At 32.1% G+C, this 22,979-nt stretch overlaps 1 protein-coding gene across 3 annotated transcripts in view; it reads left to right on the forward strand.

Annotated features, from left to right (window-relative positions):
- The window catches only part of LOC140052396 (zinc finger protein GLIS3-like), a 51,649-nt gene that overhangs the window by 10,276 nt on the left and 18,394 nt on the right, over window positions 1–22,979 (forward strand). For all 3 annotated transcript variants that reach the window (XM_072098000.1, XM_072098003.1, XM_072098001.1), the window contains one exon: window positions 13,867–15,485. In XM_072098000.1, the coding sequence (XP_071954101.1) occupies window positions 13,867–15,485 (1,619 nt within the window). The remainder of the gene's footprint in view (window positions 1–13,866; window positions 15,486–22,979) is intronic.

Consider the following 22,979-nt stretch of genomic DNA (forward strand, 5'->3'; position numbering starts at 1 on the left):
AACTTTTCACACATCCAAACCTAAAGTTCTGTCTACACTATCAAACTAGTTTGACAAAAAAGTGTGATGTGCCCATATACGGTAGTGATATGCCCACATATGGTAGTGATTAGTCTGGGTTCCAGACAGAGTTTTGTCCTAATATTAGTAAAAAATTTAATGTTTTGGCACATATGGCGTTTCATATGTATATTACTTGATTTTGGATAGTCGGTTTGGGGAAACACGTACAAGTCGCGTGGTTTGACACCAAGAATTCTTGGTGCATACGATTATCCAGTTGACTAGTTTCAGCCACATTGGCTACTCACTCGTACGCTGTTTTAATATTCATATTTTAGAATTTCAAAGATTCAATGCAACAACTAAAGATAATGCGCATGCGCTATGTTACGTTTAGACAATATGTACTTGGGTACATTGATGAACGTTTCTGAAGGCTAGAAATGATTTGATATGCCTAGTGGTCTGGTAAACATTTGATGGGATTTTTTCCAAGAACATGAAAACTCGTCTTGATATGATAGGTTAGCTTCGCACGACCTCCAAAAGCAAATCTTTGTAGAACTAGAAAATCCTTCGTTGTAAATAGCATTCATATTTTTAATTCTAATGTAAGTTGTTAATGCAATTTTTAATAGTTTCACATTTTTAACAGTATTTTTAACTTTTTATCTTGTATTTTTAATCTGTTATAATACTGCTGCACGTTTTTAAATTGTTGCAATATTGTTGTTTTAATCTACCAAGCAAAGTGAATTTCCATTTTTATGGACAAATAAAATTTCTTGAATCTTGAATCTTGAATCTTGAATCTTCTCTGCAAATCAAACATTGAATGGATCATTTATTATGCGGAGATAATTTGATTTAATTGCCACCCAGCCCAGACCCTGTCCCTGTGTGGTAGTGTGTAGCTCTGTTGTCTGCCGGTGGTGGTATGTACCTTATTGGCGTTTTATTTGGCAAGTCATACGTACAGGTTGAGTAGGACCTACGAAGGAGGCCTAGGCCAAGGACTAAACAATTAATAAACAAAACAACTTGGCAACACGATTTTATATTTCAACAGTTGTTCAGTCTCGATCGTACATTCAGCACTGTACGTACTCGATATTTTTCATTTTGAAACAAAATGATCATTGGTTGATTCGAAATCCATATTTACATTCCGCCTGCCCCATATAGCCAAAAACGGTATGATAACCTACGTCATTCATATCTTTCTCATTATACCATTTATATATTACATATATATATCAAAATCAATATTGTATGTCTACTAAAAATTGAAAAACTGACAATTTAAATTGATGAATTTAGTTTTGATTTACCCTCAAGGGCATGTTCTATTTTATAATACTCTGAATAGGATAGCAATAGATGGCTAATATGCAAAAATTACTATAACAATATATCATACATTCTCTAATTAGCATTATTTTTTGAAGTACGCATTATTGTCAATACGTGTTTTTAGTAATATTTATTTTTTATTATGTTTTGATGATAAATTATCTTGACTCAGATTTATTACCAACATTGTCATTTAACAAAATAATTGAAAACATGAAAGTTGATGTTGTCAATTATGAGAATAAATTGGTTGATTGATAGATAGACAGTAACAATATGGTAAGTCTGTGTACTTTATACCAGATGTATATGTTTCCATAAGATTTTTTGTTGAATTTTTTATATATATATATATAAACTAAACACTAAAAATAAGATAGATCCACTCAGAATAAAAACAGGATGCATACTCATAGCTGAAACCCTGATGTTGTTTGGAATTGGGAGGAGGGAGGAGGGGGTGGTGGGTTGAGTAGGGGTGGTGGGTTGAGTAGGGGTGGAAAATACCCATGGACTAGTAAATTATATAGGTAAACTAGCACATTTATAAAAGAAATAAAACCTTATACAGAAAATAGAAGAAAGGTATGTATGTGCATTTGTAGATTTATTATTTATGTTAGGCTACTAAAGATCATGCATGTATGTATACTTTATACTAAGACTCAATGGTGAGTTAAATCTTAATAACCCGACTAGTCAATTATTAAGAAATATAAATTAAATAGAACACATGTATAAGAAGTGTGCATTGTATAATTGGGGGATTTCTTTTATTTTAGGTTACCTTTAACATTAACGATTATTCTGGTATTCTTTCATATTCTTAATTTCTTTGTCCACTGTATTGATCCCATTTTCCTTCTGGAGGAAGCGAACCAAACTGTTGTCATAGCAACATCAATGCAGTACAGTGGTGTAGCACAGCTTGTACACTATAGCATACACTCTGGCATTTCCTAAAATTCTTAGCATATAATATTTAATTAGGTAACATCATTTGGGTGGGGGGGGGGGGAAATAATTATAATTTAAACCAAGTCACATTTAATTATGTCGTGTGTAAGAAGGTTGTACTGTATCTTTATTTTTGTTATGTTTTAGTCTATTTCGTGCCTAGCTTACCTGGATAAACTGACAATAGCCCATGCTCTCCAGAGGGAGGACTTAGAATTAGATACGAAAAGTTCATAGGATACTCTTGGACCATAATGGACTAGTCCGCAACCATAGGGACATTCCAACGTACCACCGTCATCATTTCTTTTCGTAACATGAAGACGTTACAACGTACAAAGATTAACATGATACATTCTATTCAGTGAATAGAAGTTCCTAGTACACACAGAAAGCGAAAGCTCTACTTAAGTTTAATTGAGTGTAGCCCACGTCGTGTCATCTCTAGTGAGAACAATTTTTATTGTGTTGTAATTATTATGAACAAAATTTCCTACCTCATTTAGGAAATGCAAAATTGGCATGCCATGCTCAAATGTATTTATTAATATATGTTACACAATTTTACCATTTCCTGATTTAGTACTTCAATTTATGTATAGGCCTATATGCGCTACACACTCTATAGGAATGAACTAAAATTGTCTATTTTCAATATTTATCATTTTATCAGATACTGCATTATCACATCACATGCTAAAAATTTACAAAACTCTTCAGGTAACTAAAATATATTTTATTAAGGCAATCTTATCCCTTTAAATTGTAATGCTTCTGCCTCTCCCATTCCAAATCTTTTTACAACATAGCCACCTCACTGTTAGCTTTTTTCTTGGCACCTATTAGTATTATTCATGTATCCTTGAACATTACACTATCTTTAATAAGGTTGGAAGCAACTCATGTTGAAAATGTAGGTCACTGTTAGAAATAATTAGAACCAAATGTTACTTTCAGAATAATTATAATGATTTTTATCTTCCATATCCAATGTTTTGTTTCATTAGCTTTCACATTGTGGTCCTAATATTTCCCCGATGTTTACCCAAAGTTAGTTCCAAAAATTCAATTACAAAGTCCACGTTTTCTGACAATCATTCTAGATCCACTGACGTCATAAAATGTTTATCGAGGCCAAGGATTGTTGTAAGAATGTTGAGCTGTTTTCGTTTTTTTTTTGCCTGTTGCTGTTACCTTTCTACAACAGGTGATTTTGTAAAAGTCATATCAACCTTAAATGACCTAACTTAGACTTATGTCTGCCATTTTTACGCTAAATAACAGCCAGATGTTTTTCAGTAGTCTCGTCTCTTGGGACTTTGTTGAGATTCCTTGGGATCAGGCACGAGACACAAAATTGCTCAGTTTACTACTCATGCAGTCCTGATTGACATTTATTTTTATTAACTGTAGTATGTAGTAAATAATTGTAGTGTACTATTAATTATGTTGGAAGTTCATTATGCATTATTAGTGGTTCTGTAGAAAAGTGGTTTCAATCTTGTTTAGGTTCAAATCCTGTCACCATCTTATTACTGTTATTTTTCACTTGACCAAAAACAGTTCCACCACACAGTATGATATATATTGTACTTATAAGCCAGGTACATTTCTCCCTCTCTAGATTAATAATGACATTTTTGCTACTACATGCTAGCATTAAAACACATAAGGTGATTTTATTTTGTAATTATACATTGATGAGATGGTACTGTATATTACAGTTTGTACTTTCGAATTCGCTATAATAAGGATTTAAAATTGAATTGCTTGCTTTTGTCCTATCGTCTTTTTTGTCTCGCAAACCAGTAGTTTTTGCTTCCTTAGAAATGGTATTGATTATTGTCAACAACGTTATGAAATAATAACTTGTTTCATATTAACTTGATTCATTTGATGGTAGACATACAGTCATTTTAGTTGTTTAGTTGTTTCCAAATAGACTTATATGATATTGAGAACGCAACATTTACTGTATGCATCAAATGAATGATAAATGTTAGCATACCAGTATATACAGTAGTTTCTTATATATCTAAATATTTTAATTAGTCTCAATTATGATGATTTGATGCTAAATGCAGTTCTTTTTAATGCAAATTTACTGAGAAAAAGACAATATGTAGACGCTACACAGTAGATCTTTGATACAAAAGAAATAAGCAAAACATTTAAATCTTAATTATCTTTCTGCAATTTTAATTAATAACGTAATTCTTATTCTCTATGTTTTATAAATCAAAAATTAATATGTAGTATAGTATAAATGTAGACCTTGTACACCAGCAGCGAACAGTAATTAATATACAGTAGTATATGTGACTGTGGAACTACAGAGTTATGCACTTGTCAATTGTATGACCCACTATACGACCCCCGGGAGGGGTGCGTCAAAAAACCTAGATGGTACGTCACATCAATGAACAAGGTGTGTCAATGTCCGTCACTTTACCACCCACCATATCATAAACAACATGGTCACAGTGCGTCAAAATGGGTGCGTCATGGTCACCTAAAAGTAAGTCACATTTTTTACGCATGGGTGCGTCATGGTATTCAAAGGTCGACGCACATCGGACAAATGACGCACCTCTCCCGGGGGTCGTATAGTGGGTCATACAATTGACAAGTGCATTATACTTCCGTACAAATCCGTAGGACTGAACCAGGAAAAAGATTAGAGGAAGCCACTTCCTACGGCACTAACCTTTCGTTCGTTACGACAGCTCAAGGTACAAGATTATTGTACGGTACTTACGATACGAAAGTCATGCATCGACGATATGGACCTACAACCAATCAAACTTACTCTTGCATACCAGCATTAGTTAATCATGTCTGAACACTTACGATGCTAATTACGACCTTGCTTACAATACAAAAGCATAACTTCATGCATCTGAACATACCCACTGTCTTCTGTCTTTAAAGCAAACAGCTGACATTTCTGTATTAATTTATCTACAATTGTTTGGGTAAATCCCCTATTGAGTGCAAAGTACAATATTCTACTATTTACCAGTGACATATGCAAGAACATATTTTTACTTTTAACAACTTTTAAATCAATATAATTATTAACTAGGGAAACATTGTTTTTACGAGAAAATTTAACTGATTCGAAATTCAAACTTATAAAAATGGAAAATGTGATTGTGTACACATGTGTCACATATCGGTACCGAAGTGTCTGGAAAGAATTTTATCAATAACTAATTAAATTTAAATTGTAACAGAAACTGTATTCTATTTAGTATTTCATTTCCTATGGGAGATGTATGGTGAACCTTTTGTTGTATATTTATATTAATTATTCCTTTTATTTGTCACCATAATCCTTATTTCCTCAGCAATGTTAAAGCAGGTGATAGTATGCATTGCCTTGCTCGTTTTAAAGTTCAATTCTATCAACCTGTAAACATCTGATTATATAGTCATTATTTTGGAATTAAACGCACTACCCTTTGAAAAACAAATATCTATCATAGTTTGTTAATTTAAAAAAGTATAAGTGTTCCAATTCATACCTCTATATATTGTATTTTTCATTTGAGACTATTTTCAAATATTGTTGTACTATTGTACTATTACTGGATCATAAGAGCCGTAGCTCAACCATGATGTGCTCTTACATTACAAGGAGTTTTTTTTTGTTTTATATTCACCAATGTTTCTAATTGCTGTTGATATGAAATATTTTCTATAAAATAGCAATGAGTATTAAACTTGGTGTTTTTTGCACACCAGTCACGTTTTATCATCATCAAAGTAAACCCTGAGGCTTGAATTCTAAACTTAACCATTATTCACCCTTTGTAGGTTGCTATTCCTGACCTGTATTGTACAATATTTAAATGAATGAGCTATATAATTATTATTAAATGACGTTTTTACGGTTTTAACATTACATTTATTTTTATACATATCAATTCACATTTTCTGAATTTTATTTTTCAATTAAAAAGCAATAATTTTATAATTGTTGAATGAAGTAAATTATATTTAATTGGTGTCATTAAATTTGTTTTATGTATTTTTTATATTGACATGCCATGTCACATCTTCTATCTGTAGTTAGCCTCTGTATGAGGCACAATATACTTGCTATTTAACAAAAGTTTCAGATGTTCTGATGAAACAACAACAAAAGTTTTTGCTTGTAATGGTTTTCATTTTTGTAGTTGTCGGTATCGGTTAATAAATTTCAATATTCCATTTACTATTTTTTTTTTTCATTTTCTATTTCGGTAAAAAGAATACAGAGTACAACATTCTTCATAGCTCAAGAACAAATTACAAGTGTCTACATTATTATAAATATATAAAAAAAAATATATATATATATAAACCGACGCCACATGGTCACATGGTTAATACAATAACTTCATCCATATACCATGTAGATTGGATGATGGAAGAGCAAAATTATAAATGCATTTAGTGACCATTGCCTGTCTACAGTAATAGTAATTTTTGCTACGTTTCTTAAACGTGTGCATTGGCTGGAAACACATTGCCTCATGGTTCGACCAGGGTAATGTGATGTACGCTATTGCATTACATGTACCAGTTGCTATTCTATACTTCCATACTCAGCCTAGAGAAGTTTCGCATCAGAATCAAAATGTACCTGCAAATAATCCTATTCTTACATCCCCGATCTGTATCATCTCTATCTATTACATGCTTTAAGGGTATGTTCAGACTCGCGGCGTAAAGGGTCTTTCACACCTGTTCCGGCACGGTTCCGGTCCGGCGAATCGAACATCAATGTTTTGTTTTCACGCGGCTACGCACATATCGATTGCCGCATAGCCGCGTGAAAACGAAACATTGATGTTCGATTCGCCGGACCGGAACCGTGCCGGAACAGGTGTGAAAGACCCTTTAAGGTAGTGTTATCTACGCAAGGTAATCCGTGCCGTTAAAAGCCAAGGTGTTCAGTCACAACGATCGACATTCCAATGCCTTGCGTTTAAAACTGTATACATTCATGACAAAGCATGAAAGTTGACATAGTAAATGTTTTTTGTTATTTTTATTTATATAATGTTACCTTTAAATATACTGATTTGTTCTTTAATACTACTTGTAGAATTGAATTTTAATTCAAAATAATTTAATTTATTACACAGACAATTATTTAATTTATGAAAATATCATATCACTGACGCCAACTTTACTGTTCTTTAAAATTGAAAACCTGAAAATACATTTGACATAGCTATTTCGCTGTCGTATACTAGGGTACACGTATGTAGCTGTCTGCTAATCGTGGTCGTGTCTTTTCATTGGTTAAGGTTAAAATCACAGATGCATCACTGGATTAGCGTTATTAAATCTATCTCTCCTGCTAGAGTTATTAACGCCACTGGTGCAGCGTAACAGCTCCCTAACGCTAATCCGCGGCCTATTTTAGACACAAAATTATGTACGCCGCTTACATAACGCCACATTAACGCTGTGAGTTTGAACATACCCTAAGAGTGTTTAGTTATTTATATCTTGAGCATTATGGTTACTTTAATCAAATCCATTAATCAAATTTGGTGGACAGGCAGACAGACAGACGGACAGTCAGTCAATCATCTTCAGGTATTCTTGTGTAGTTTATAAAGATTTATTATTCTAGTGTTATTCTCGTTTCGATTTTGAAAATCAACAAATGTCTGAACAAATTTAAAAATCTATAACAAATAAATTTTCCTAATTTTCCAACTAAATTACAAATGAATTTTATAATAGAGATACTGATTTATTTATTGATGCCAATAACACACATTTATAGATTTTATGCAAATTTACATTTGAAAAAAAATTATTGAACCTTATTAATATTCATAGCTCTTTTATATTTTTTTTTTGGAGTGATGCTTGAGTTAGTTTTATATCATTTTGGATTACTAAAGCCAATGATTGTGTTGATTTTCCACATTTCATTCAAGAGATTAAGCTGGTCTGTTACAAAGTTTTATCTCCACTTATATACTTGCTACAGTTCTTTTTAATTAGAAGTTCAATTCATCAGAAGAATAAAGTAAGTACGTTTGTGTATGTTTTGTAGAGAAAAAATATTTCTGAAATACTATTAATTTAAAGGGTAAAGAAATTAAATAGTATTTCTATTTATTTTACATAAATTGAACAATAGTGATGGAATCATAATTTTAAATACTGTAAATCATTATTCAAAAAACATAATGTTAATCATGGTATTGAAGTTGCAAAATAGCTTAAAATAGGTTATGGATATGAAAAACTAGAAAACGTTGAATTGCTTAGGGCCTGTTCATACCTACAGAGTTAAGCCCTGTTCATACCTACAGAGTTAAGCTCTGTTCATACCTACAGAGTTAAGCCCTGTTCAGACATAGAGTGGTAAATTTGTATTTTACATGGCACACAACTCTTAACTAGGAAAAGATGAATGGAAGCCATCTTGCATGATATTGTGTTAGTACGAAAGCTCCAGATATAAGACTAGGGTATGAGAACACTTATGATACAAAAATAATGCACCAATAACTTTGACTTAAGTCAACCAATCAAATTGTTTCCCACGTTTTTTTAATTTTTGCCTCAACCGGTGACCCTTCTTCAGTCTGTAACGATAGCTATAAATCTGTAGTTGGTTAAAAAAATCCAGGGCAGAGCAATATCAATAGCAAGTAAATAAAGATATTGCTATTACTTCTTCCTTCCTCCTTTCCAACATTGATGTCCTTATCTACACTTGCAAGAGAAAATCATTATCTTCTTGTGCTGTCCAGAATCTCATTTAAGTATATTTGTACATGGCTGAATTGAATTGACCCAGAGGGCCCAGTGGTGATCAGTGACTCTGATGTACTAGTATACCGGGGTAACCCCCTACTCGTCTCGAAAGATGTCTTTAAACTGCACATGAGGCAGATGTGTACACTGAACCTATGGTTTACAGTTCCTTATCCGAGGAGACTCGTTTTACCACCAGAACCATAGAGCGAGTGAGCCTCAAACCCTTGCTACATTATCAAGGCCTAACCAGTTAGAATATTCAAAACATTGATAGGGTGACCTGCTATCTGTTTCATTCAAAACATTTTTAACTATTATACCCATGTCCACCCACACTCTTGCACCAGTTAAGCGTGGTTCCCACTAGAACGCAATGCAGCGTGATGTATGTATTGCGTAATCACAAGTGGAAACCGACGACGCAACAGTGCTGAAAAAATCTCAGGCTTGATTTCATGCAGGCGTTTTTTTACGTTGCGTTGCTAGTGGGATTTAGGAAAAAATCGAAAAGTGCAGCATTCTGTTTGTATGTAGAAAATACTTTTTGGTTATTTAGCAGAAAAGTGCTCATCGCCGAAATATTTGTAATAATTATAATATTTATTGGGAAAATATTTTAGCAATAATTACTGTATATAAATAAACTTGTTAACTTGTTACAGCAATTAGAGTGTTGATGTACAATTAATCTCCAGTTTACACATTCCTATAAAGCCAAATATTGCCTTTTGTTCAAACTACAAAAGATTTGTCTAAGTACTATTGATATGATCATTAAAAAAATGCAAATTAATAATTTACAAATAAATTTTCCAATTATATCTTTTATTTCCAACGAGTAGGTAAACATCCATACGCATGTGGCCCTATTTAAAATCATCAAATTTCCATGACAATAATACACAAATTTGAACACTTGAAATTCGGTATTAAATTTACACTGACGACCCCCTATCTTGCTTTCATCTTAAAGTATTCACCAACCAGTTGGTCCTAATTACAAATGATAAATATTTATAACATATAAAAGAATGATTATCTTTTTATATTAATTTTAACATGTGCAAATATTACAAGAAAACATATCTATTGAATTTAAATTTTAAGAAAATTGTGCTTTATCTTTTACAGATGGTCTCTTAATTATTTTCCCAAAGAAATTTTGTTAATCATAATCTTAATTATTATTGTATTGATAATACAATGTAAAAACACATGTTTTTTTTTACAATTATTAAAGTCATAAAATTATTACATTAGGCCTATTCAAGTTATTTTTAAACTATTTAAAATTCTTCAACATTATAGGATATTAATATATCTCATTTAAGTTTGGATAATAAAATTTACCCAATCAACGTCAAGAAAGTTCACCAATGAAAATCCAATTTTATTTTTAGTAATAAATAGGCTGCAACATGGTCTTAATTGTTTTTAACACTAAAATAGTTTTCAGCAGAAACGACAGAAGGACATTTTTTGTGTGTTTAAAAACTTTGCAGACCCAATTTCTACAAAACATACCAGTAAATTGAGATTTACCCCTTTCTGTACAGTTCCAATTATAGAGCTCAGTTTTTATTTTGTTGCTGGCCCAGTTTCTGCTGCAAAATCTTTCTTTTCTTTGCTGTTTTGATTCATCATATACCAAGATTGATGACTTATTCTGTGTATATAAAGATCTGATGCAGAGCCTGTTGAAAGGTATTAGTTATAAAGTAATAACTTGTGCTAAAAATAATGACTACTAAATAATAATCACGTCATTGAGTTGAGTACATGATATATTTCATGATTCATTTTATTTCACTTAAGTATCAGGTAAGCATGTAACAATAGAAAACAAGAAAAAGAAAAAGGGGTAGAATTGAGAAAACTTGACAGATGTCCAAACTTTACTGGGAACAAGTTGATGAGAACTTGTGGCATATGATGTAAGCAAATCCTCAGAGTATACTTGGGGTTAAATGTACTTCTACAAACAGGTCAAGAACAAGACCTTCTGAAGTCATGTCAAAATACCTCTACAGTAGTTACCTCTGTAGTTTAATATTCTAGTACAGGTGACTATACAACAAGGGTCCACTGTTCCCAAATCTATGGGTCTAATGTTTTTATGATTATTGTAAAAATGGTAATAAGTGATAAATAAATAGGCAAACATTAAGGTGCAGTTTCTGACCTTAAAACGTATTGTAATCTTGTATATGTATTTATTTGTTTGTTATATCGAGGGTCCTTACAGGGATGGATAGGCCACCCTCATTAAAGATGGTATTAAATAAATTAATATATCCATACCATAAACTATCCATTTATGTGGACATTTTTCAAAAGTATTACGAAATCATATAGTCATAATTTTTAAATATTAAGTACTTCGGAATAAAAAGAAATACATAGTGCTACAGAATCTTTGTCTGGGGTTACTTTTAATAGAATATAAAATTTAATTTACAAAGTTTCTTCCCAGGTGGATATTATAAGGCCAAGAGTCCACCCAGACCATTAAATCAAGTTATTTATTGCAAAGATGTACAAAAACTGAATGGTCAAGAAAAGATGTGTTTAAAATATTTGGTTTGAGTTATGGCTTAGTGGACACCTGTTATTATTAAGAGTCTCAATTTGATATTTACTTTCCCCAATAAAATAAGTCATTTGGAGAAATTAAGTGCATTTGGACTACAGTAGAATCCATCTTTGTGTTAAATGAATGAGGAGTCAATATATGTTTTAACATACAACCCATACTATTTATCTTTATTTTATTTTTTTTTAAAGTCTAATGTCTGATCATACATGTATGGTGTATATACCAGACAACTGTATGACCGTGTATGACTTCCTTTACTTCTCATAAATACTTTTTATAATTCATAATCCAAGTCTTATATGCTTTTCAGACATTTTAAAATCTGCTCCCTGTAGTGGAAGCATACTTGTACATTCAATAGTTATTTAAATGAAATGTCTTTGATACCAATGTGCGGTATATCATTACCTTCTAGATTGCGATTATGTCGGGTACACAGCACATGGGATCATAAGTATTAATGCATGTTTTAACTAAATCCCTTTCTTTTTACATTGTTTCTTGCACATGATTTTCATAATCTGTGCGGTTCCGATGGGAAAGCTGCTGTAAATATGTTAAGTACTTGCAGATGATGTTTAGTTAGATCTGATGGTGGTACTATGTTGTATTCTGTGCAACCACCTTACACAATTGAATCCTAGAGATTAACATGAAGTTGAATAAACTTGAACTATTTATTGTTTATTCTGTCATCTGTAATAAACTATTTGTAGGATAGTAAAGGGGGTTCCCCTAAAAACTTTGTTTTATAAAAAAAACTAAAGTAGCAAAAAAAAGTAGCAGCTAAGTTTGTAGATCTTATAACCAATTAAACTAGTGGAAACAATTTTAAAGTTCGTTTCAGAGCAAAAAATCTTGGTATGAGGGTCAATGGGAGTGACTGTGAATACTTTTCAAATTAATAATTAGCCATCGAAAATATAGTTTAAATATGCATGATGATTATATATAAAAGAAGACAAAACAGCAACAAACTTTTAATCTACTATTTGTATAGTAAGTGGGTTTTTGTGTTTGTGTGTGTGTGTGTCGGGGGTGGGGGGTGGGGGGTGTCAGTGTATTTTTCAATACAAATTTCTGGAATTTGGAACTGACTTATATTTGATTATGACTCATCAGTTTATTTTGTGAATAACTATTTATGACTGAAAGTAAAATTGTTTCATTATTATTGCTTGGATTATTTTAGTCTGCCAAAGACCCAGCATGACTTGTAAGAAGAGCATCAGTTTTATATCATGCTGTGTGCTTGTAGATCAGATAGACACAACAGTTTAACAATTTAGCCAAAAAGAAACAATTTTTCTTTTACTGTAGAACCTCTTCTATTAGGAAGGCATCTTCACCACTCAACAAAGTGTCAGTATTGTTACGTTCTCTCTACAGTATCAAAATTTTTTGACAAAAAAAAGTGTGATTTGCCAATATTTGGTGTGATATTTAAAATATGGTGAGATATTTAAAATATGGTAATGATATGATATCATCATGTCCATATATGGCTTTTTTTACTGTAAACAGATCAGCTATAACAATACTGCATATGATTAAACTACAACAAACACCCATTGGGCCTTGTTGGGTACGGAAGGTAGAGTAGTAGAGAAGAAATTGTTGCATTATCTTGAAGTAAACATAAACAAATTCATAGAAAAATTACTATCAGTACTTTCATCACAAACAACAGTTCAGTTGTGGCAATAATTATAGGAATATCCATATGACACACTATTGACTGGACAGTGGAAGCAGAAGGTGTAACTTGGGCTGTTTACAAAATGTTTAAGCATCCAGAACACGCTGCTGGTGCCAGAACATCCTCAAATCTAGTCGGTTATTTACAAACAAAATGTGATTAACATTTTAAATTTGTGTGCAAAAGTAGCATTTGCATAGAATTCTAACAAAAAACTTTATTTATATTGAAAGGTCATGACATGGTCCAAAAGGACCAGTGTGTACCCTGCAAATCTGCTCGGTTAACTCTGAACTCTGACGCCCTTCTAAATCCAGGGACAGTCAGTCAAAACTCTCAAAAATCTTGAACATGCCCTCATGCACTGAATAGACATTTTATAATTAACAGAAATATATATACAGTAGTTGTGCTAGGTAGAGCTTGTTTTCTCTCAGTCTATTTCAATTTTCTAATAAATTTATTTTTCTTTCAATTTCAGAGAGGTCTGGGGAAGGCAACACATGTAATGGTTTCAACCAGCATATACAACAAGTATCAACATTGTCTGATCGCACTGTTATGCCCCCACCACAAGGACGTTACCCACTGAATAATCACCATTCTAACAGGTCAATATCAGGGCAATCTCCAACCCCAAGTGAGATAACAAACATCCGCTACACACCTCGCAACGGCACAATGAATGTGTTAGGATCCATTGGTGGTACAAGTACCAACTTTTCTGGTGGATTGAATGGTGTAATTAAACAAGAAGTACACTCTAATGGCTACAGACATTTACCAAGTTTGACCCCACAAACAAGTGTTGGTCCAAGCTCTCACGCGGGCAGTGAGATTGGTGACAATTTACAGCCTAGTTCAGCATTGTCACACTATGCTTCTAGCAACATCTCACTTTCGCCATTTCCACCAGAATTTTCACCAAGTAGCTCCAGTTTTGCCAGTCCACGTCATTCAGCAAGGTCGGCAAGGTCACGCAAACGTACATTATCTGTGTCGCCTCTGTCTGCCGATGGCATTGACATTTGTCAACTTATCCGTACAAGCCCAACATCATTGGTTGCGTTTATTAATGGGTCGCGTGGTTCATCTGCATCACTTTCTCCATCCCCTGGAATGCATGGTGAATATGGACATTTATCTGCCCGGAACAATATCAGTCCCATGTCAGTTGCTTCATCTTGCACACAGAATTACCAGCAACCTCCTCATGCGGATCTGACAACATGTCCTCCACCTCCTCCTTACCATCCTCCAAAACAACAACAGCAGCAGCAACAGCAACAACCACAAGAAGATTATAATGTGTACCAGCACATGCAACAGATTGAGCAAGGGCCTTTGAGTGCTGCAAATCAACCCATGCCGAGTCAATTGATTGTGCAGTCAAGAGATCAAGCCATGCAAGAACTCTGCACAGATTTCTCCACATACAAACAGGAACCTATGGATATATATCCACAAACATCTTCCTACCAACCAAATCAGTCTTTTCCAAACACAAGCACTTTTGCTGCGAATACTGCAAATTTTCCTGTTAGTACATACGAGCCGTCGTCGGCTCCATACCAACAAGAGCCTCACTTCTCACAACCTAATAACAACTACAACCAACAGGGTAACTCATTTGCTATTGCACCATCCATTATGCCATCAAACAATATGGGAGCTTCAATGACACCTAACTACCATCCACCTCATCCATCTGTTGGCTTTGAACCAAACCTGCCACCAATTGGTATGGCTAATCATCCAGAACCTCTTCCACCCCCTCCTCCATATAATCAACACATAGATACAACCAATCCAGTGGTTAGCAACAGACAGACACAAGATTCTCCATCATCTGTCAATACAGACCAGACAGAGGTTGACAGCAAGCTGCATTTGTGTAAGTGGATTGATTGTAATGCAGCATTCGAGGAGCAAGACGACCATGTCAGACACATCGAGAAAGTTCATATAGACCAACGTAAGGGAGAAGATTTCACATGTTTCTGGCAAGGTTGCACTCGACGATACAAACCCTTCAATGCACGTTATAAATTACTGATTCACATGAGGGTTCACTCTGGAGAGAAACCAAACAAATGCACGGTATGTTTGATTTTTATTAAATCGCTTTTTTACATGCTAATTAAAAGATTGCACTCCAATACACCGATGTTTGTTTCTTATCATATTCCCTTGTGCTTTGGTTGAATGCTTTTCAACTTAACTATCTTTTAAAGTCCTAAAACAGTGGTTTGATGTAGATTTCTGTGGATATAAAACAGGGCTGAACACTTAAGTGTTTATACCATGTCATCGATTTTCTCTCAATATGTTATTGCTCAAACAGTCATCTTTAATATATTAAAGCATTTCCATTTTGAATAAAGCATTATGGTCAAATAATATACTGTACAGGAGTTGTGTAAAGTAATAACTTAATTAATATGCTACTTTATTTCAGTTTTTCAACATGCACTTTTTATAAAGATATACAATTATGCTAGCAGTGGCATGTCATTGATTTGTGATGGAGAAACTTATTGTTGTGGATTCCTAACTTATTTTAACAATAAGGAAATTCCAGTGAGATGCTTTAAAACACAAGAACAATAGCATCATCATAAATTGGTGATGATAACATAGATTTTTATGAATACTTAAGCTTTAAACATTATGTAAGCTTAGAGCATCTCCCTGGTAAGATATAGAATTTCTGTCTGATTGTGGTATGTAGATTGAAAATTTACTACCCCATAGAGAATTTAAAAGCATGATTTTAACACAAAAAGGCACCTGTTTCTGTCTCTCTACATATAAAATCTCCTAAATTGTAAGGAAACAATTTCTTAATATAATATTTAATATTTAACATTAACCAAGACAGATTTTACTATATTTACTATTTTACTTAAAAAATTGCAAAACATATTGTGTGTTTCCAAAATATATAATATTTACTATTCTGCTCAAAGATGGTAGCAGCTGAATTAGAAAAGATTTTAATAGTTGTTGCGATGGATTTCTGCTGGCTAAACTATTCCAAGAAAGGAATAAAGCTAAACAGTGTCAGGTGTACATTAAGAATCCATGTACATTCATGCTAACCTACATCAGTGAACCCATTGAGTTCAGTGTCCAAATACTTGTGTCCAAATAGCTATGTTGTTGAATTCTAATTTAATAGTTGCTATTATATAACACCTAAATAGATTCCTGTCATTTGATTGGATGATTATTGATCACGTGGTGTCTGAGTAAACTTAATGTTAAACAATCATGTAATATCCAATCATCCGGAAGCAGCAACGCGAGGAGGCGTGACCCCCGCTTCAACACAACAACAAGAAAATTGAGATATGTTGCATTTTTTCTCTTTTGAATAATGATATTGCTAAATAACCTACTTGATGCAGACTCTTCAAACAAAAAATGGAGAGTTTTAAAAACAATTTCATCTTTCATGAATGTCTCAACCCATTAGTAAAGAAATACACAACAACAAACATTGAGCTTCCAGGAATTATAGTTTTACATCACATGTTTTTAAAATGCATGTTCGGTCATTGTGCTTTTCTGTTTTTAAAACACAGAATCCTGTAAACATTGTTGAAGGAGTGTACGATAGTTGTTTTTGTCATAAATGGAAAGCAGAACATTTGTTATAAGGACATTGACCACAAACATACCTCAAAATGCCATCAAGTTCCACATAAGTAACTCACTCACTCTGTGTATCATAACATTCACTAGTAACAAACGTTCCACTGCATGTTTTTATATATCAAAAAATTATTATATAAACATGTTTTTTTATGTACTTTCTTTGTTTACTACTTCTGATCCTTTTATAAATCAAATTGTCAATTTTAGTACAAATGTTCTAGGACCACCTGTCGAACTTCTTGGTGCATTGAAGTAAAAACTACCAGATATATAAGTTTAAATTGAACATTGTGTGTGTCAGTCTATTACGTGACTAGCTTACCTGGATGAACCCCTTCAAGGGGAGAACATAACCGAAAAATAAAAATTTATTCCTGAACTCCTTTCCAAGACAATGGTGTCGCCCCTGAACCATGCCCTCAGGTGGGCGGCAACGCCCCTGCATATCTCACCATTGATTTTGAACTCGATTTTGAGACCTTTATAAACATAAACATAATCTTCATTGTGAATGTGAATTACAAGTTAAAATTACATATGAGCTAATTTAGATTTCATATTTTTATTAGACTATGCTTACAAATTCCAAGATTTGTCTCTGCATATTTTCATGTTCTCTGATAACAACAAAATACTGGTATTTTTGTAGTTTTTTATGATGAAAAAACATTTTAAATATGTAGCACTGAAATAGCCATAAATACCTCCCTGGTTTAGATGACCGCAAACTGAGCTTAAGCAAGCAAAAATACAACATTCTTGACAAAATTAGGTTGCCAAACTGGTATGTTGTCAACAACTTATTTTACCATGTAAACAAAATTGGAAGAGCTGGCAATTTAAATGTAAAGTTAAAGATTAAAATGGGAGTCATCACGCCATACTTTGTTGAATGGTTGTCATGTCTGAGTATGACAAGCATGTACAAAAAACAGACACATAATATCCTTTGTTTACCAACCTTAAAGTAACATTAGGAATTGGAATAGGAATTGTTTGCTGTAAATTAGGTTTATAAATAGTGCCATGTTAAAAGGTTACAAATAACAGGTTTAAGAAAAAACAAGGACATTTGCTTGTTACAACTTTGGAAAGTAATAATCTAGTCCATTTCGTCCCTAGCTTACCTGGATAAACCGACAATAGCCTTTCTCCTCGAAGATATAACTCGAAAAAGTAGAAATTTTCAACTGGAAATATTTGTTTTGTTATTTTAAATTGAATATATTTTCCATTATTTGCAGTTTTTTCGATTGTTTGTATTTCAACAATTGCAGTTTGTTGGAATATAGAATAATTGACAATAATACCAAATACAGTTATCATGAAAGTCCTATTAATTACAATGTGTAATAACTTGTCAATTAATCAATCAATCAATCAACCTTGAGCCATAATCACTAACATATCATTCATCATCAAATGATTGATTACTCAGTTAAATATAGACAATCAATCAATCAATTATTTCAATATAGAATTAGCTAATTTAAATCAATCAAATAAACTTTCAAATTTTTACAAGTTATGTAAAATCTTAAAACATTAAAAAAAAAATTAAAAATTGGCAGTAGGGTAATGCTGTTTTATTTCATCAATCATCTTGAATATCATTTTATATCTTGTTACAGTATCAAATTGTTTCTCTGAAATGAGTTTGTTGAACTAAAAGTACCATACTTAACTATAATCTATTTTTGTATTTTATTAAAGATGCATGATCAGTGTATAACACCCACAGCTTTCTTTTTCTTATTCCGCCCACAAAATCCTGTTTAAAGAGTTGTTTATGAAAATCAAACTTAAGGATGTTAGATTTCCTTCTGGACATCAGTCATCACTTAATTTATATTAAATGATATTGAATATATGGTTATTATTTTTCCATGTGTACATCTTTTCTCTCTCCTTGGATAGTCAAAGCAAATATACAGATGTGTAATAAGTAAAAGGTTACTGTGTACCTGTCTCTACTGTAAAGTTGTTTTTATTTCCTAACTGATGTTTATTTGTCAAACCAGGCTCCAACAGGTCTTGTTAAATATCATGGTTATTCATTTCATAATGCGTCTTTCATAATCTAGTCTGTAGCTTGTGCAATCCTTTACTGTATTTCATTCCTTCATTTACTTTGTTCTACTTTCCTTGATTTATCTTTCTACTTAATCCTTATTTTCCACCCATCATTCTTTTCTTCTTTTTCTTTTTCCTTCTTTTTCTCCTTTTTCCTTTCCTTTCTTTTTCTCTTATTCTTTTCTTTTTACTTTTCCCTTCTTTTCCACCCATTTTTCTTTTCTTTTTTCTTCTTTTTCTCTTATTCTTTTCTTTTTACTTTTCCCTTCTTTTCCACCCATTTTTCTTTTCTTTTTTCTTCTTTTTGTCATATTCTTTTCTTTTTACTTTTCCCTTCTTTTCCACCCATTATTCTTTTCCTTTCCTTTCTTTTTCTCTTATTCTTTTCTTTTTACTTTTTCCTTCTTTTCCACCCATTATTCTTTTCATTTTCCTTCTTTTTCTCATATTCTTTTCTTTTTACTTTTTCCTTCTTTTCCACCCATTATTCTTTTCTTTTTCCTTCTTTTTCTCTTATTCTTTTCTTTTTACTTTTCCCTTCTTTTCCACCCACTATTCTTTTCTTTTTTCTTCTTTTTCTCATATTCTTTTCTTTTTACTTTTCCCTTCTTTTCCACCCACTATTCTTTTCTTTTTTCTTCTTTTTCTCATATTCTTTTCTTTTTACTTTCCCTTCTTTTCCACCCATTATTCTTTTTCTTTTCCTTCTTTTTCTCTTATTCTTTTCTTTTTACTTTTCTCTTCTTTTTATTCAATTATCCTTTATTGTTGTTACTTCTTCCTCATCCTTTTAAATGTTAAAATAAAATGTTAAATGTTATAAATTTTGTTTCTTTTTACTATTTCATTTTTTCTTGTCTTTCCATCATCTTTTTCTTCTTTTTACTTTCTTCCTTCCATCAACCTTTTTTTTTCCCATTTTTGTCTGTTCTTCAATTCACCTTTTTCTTGTACAGATCTACAGTAGTTCTTTTAATTCACCATATTAGCCTAATGCCCTAGGCTTTCTTAACCTTGACCATTGTAAGGTTTGTTAATAAATAATATATTCTTACCTAATCTCCCTACTTTCCCCCATCCCGTTTGGATCCACCCCAGAGCCATCATTCTAAATTCATGATGTATTAATGTAGTACAGACAAACATTTATGAACCTGCAGACAACATCTAGAGTAACTTGATTTAAGTAAAACAATTTCCTTTAATGCATCATGCTATTTTGGTGTTAATATCGTAATAGAAAGGTTACTGTTTAACCCATAATGTTACCAGACCGGACTATTTTCCCCATGGCTATCACAACATTCATGAGAACAAAATTTCTACATATTTTTATACCACCGGAGTCTGAAATAAGAAATCGTAGACCCCGTTTGTTGATCTTTGTATCATTACCTATAAAAAAAAATAAATAAAAAGTAAATCATGAAAAACATGTTCTCTCCTAATCATCTATTATTAATTTTGTTACCTCTTGATATGTCCGACTACTAAATTCTGAAGATGTATCCTATATAAACAGAAATAATAAATTGTACCTTTCGTGGTACCATTTTTTACTCACTTCTATCAAGATTTGTTTCAGTATGTTTACAAGATGACAATCCAACCATTCACTTTTTATAGGACCTTATTTTCTACATGAAATGATTCATGTTTTGTCGTAATACCATGTCACGTTAGGGTCAATAACCTCTCTGATTGACACCTTATATATCCTATAGCATCAGCCTCAAAACATAAACAGTGATGATTTCAGTAGGCTCCAACCACAGCCTACAGAAGGTCACATACTCCACAAAGCTAGCCTGTCAAACTTATTACTTCCCTGGAGTTGAATTTCATGCCCGCGAGGCTTGCCTCCCAACTGAAGAATGGTTTTAATTATAATCCTGTTAACTTGATCTTCAATTGGCCATAGACATTTATGTATGTTCAAATTGAATTGTTATTATTATTAGTTGACAAATTTTGAAATTGAAAACCAATTTTTTTGTTTCCAGACTTTGAACCTGAGTATTTTTAATTTGCTTTATGATTTATCTCATATTTGCTTAGTTTTTTCATATGATTTTAGAATATTATGTTTACTAAACTAAAGTACAAAGTTAACTACAAATCAGTTGTATTTCTTCCTGTATGACCTGAATACTGAAGAGTTAGGATGCAATAATTATTGAAAAATCTAATAGAGGAAGCAATATTTCTATTTTTTTTTTTACATTTAGGGCCTAAATTTTCTTAGGTCTTAGGTGATTAATTTTGTAATTGGGTAAAATTTATATACATTGAATATGATCTTGTGCTATTGAAACGTAAAACATCAAAATAATACTGCTTGTAACTAAGCAATAACCTTGTATCTAAGCAGCCATTGGTTGCTAAGCAACCATTTGGTTTCCTTGTAGTGACCCTCTAGTTTACACAAATTGCCAGCAAAGCAAAACCATTTTTAAAATATGTATTATATAACAGTATATTTGTTATTACATATTTTCAATTAAATATGAGCATGTGATTTAATTTTTATTACATATCGTTTAAGTTCTGTGTGAATATAAATAACTACCTGTATTGAGATAATAACTTGGTCTAAAAGTTGATAGGAAAGGCATTATAGACATTAGAAAGAAATAACTACAGTAGCTAGTTCTACGTTGTTATTTTTAATTTCAAACAGTAATTAAAAAAAAAACCAGATACAAGTTCTGGTTGATATTGTATTGATGGCACCTTGCACTTTTAAGATGTTTATTACCACTAAATCCCCTTTGCCCTTTATTCAATTCTCTAACCTAGACACACTTGTTACAACAACAACCCAGATATAATTGTACAGTATTAACTTTAATAATGATATTGCAAGAAACAACAATACCAGATTAAATCCACGCTTATCACTAAAGAACTCAATTTTTACGAGTCTTTTTTAGCCACACTTATACAAAACAAGTACCATGCTTAAACTAGGATTATCTATTCTACCTATACATTTTATTTACAATATACCAGAATGCTATTTTTCTATTTACGTTATTGTTCAATAAAGTTTATTGAAAAATCACAATGAGATTATTTAAAATCTTATAATTGTTGTTTACGCTATCAGATTATAAGGCTTGCTCAATAAAAGTGTTTTTAACTTTTAAATCCAAAACATGTTTTGTTGAAATGATTTTATTTCTCATGTAACCTAGATAAAAACATCATAAAAATTTGTACATATCTTTAGTAGTTCAAATAATTTAAAGAAGGGTTAAATCACAGGTAAAGTATATTAAGTATATACTGTATTATCGGATGTAATAAACGATAAGACTACAAAGAAACAAAGAAAATGCTGACAAATCTGCTGGCTAAATTTGTTGTAACTGTGGTTTTTAAAAGGGTAAAGTACACCATTTAATTACTATAATTATTAAAGGACTGACAGTCTGTCTGAACAACAATTTCATTTTTTCTGATCTTCAAATCTTTTTAAATAATGTTACTTTTTATGTATTTAAAGTGTATTGCTAAAAGAAAGTATAATTTACATACTGAATTAGAAATATGATACATAGAATAATAATATATACATATCTTGAATAAAAATTTTTTTTTTGATTTAGAGTAATAATTGATAGTATCATTGTGCTTAATTTATTATTGTCTATGCAACATTCGTTTTATTAAAATATTACCAACATGCTCATTTAACAATGCTTCATTAAGAAATATTTTTAATGTTCGAGCGAAAACATAATGTTATGTAATGATAAGCAGGGAGGTATAAACCTAGTCTAGGATCCAGACAGAGTTTTGACTTAATATTAGTAAAAAGATAAATGTTTTGGCACCTGGCGTTTCATACATATACTA

Source organism: Antedon mediterranea, chromosome 6 (assembly GCF_964355755.1).
Source record: "Antedon mediterranea chromosome 6, ecAntMedi1.1, whole genome shotgun sequence".
In the NCBI taxonomy this organism is placed as follows: Eukaryota; Metazoa; Echinodermata; class Crinoidea; order Comatulida; family Antedonidae; genus Antedon; species Antedon mediterranea.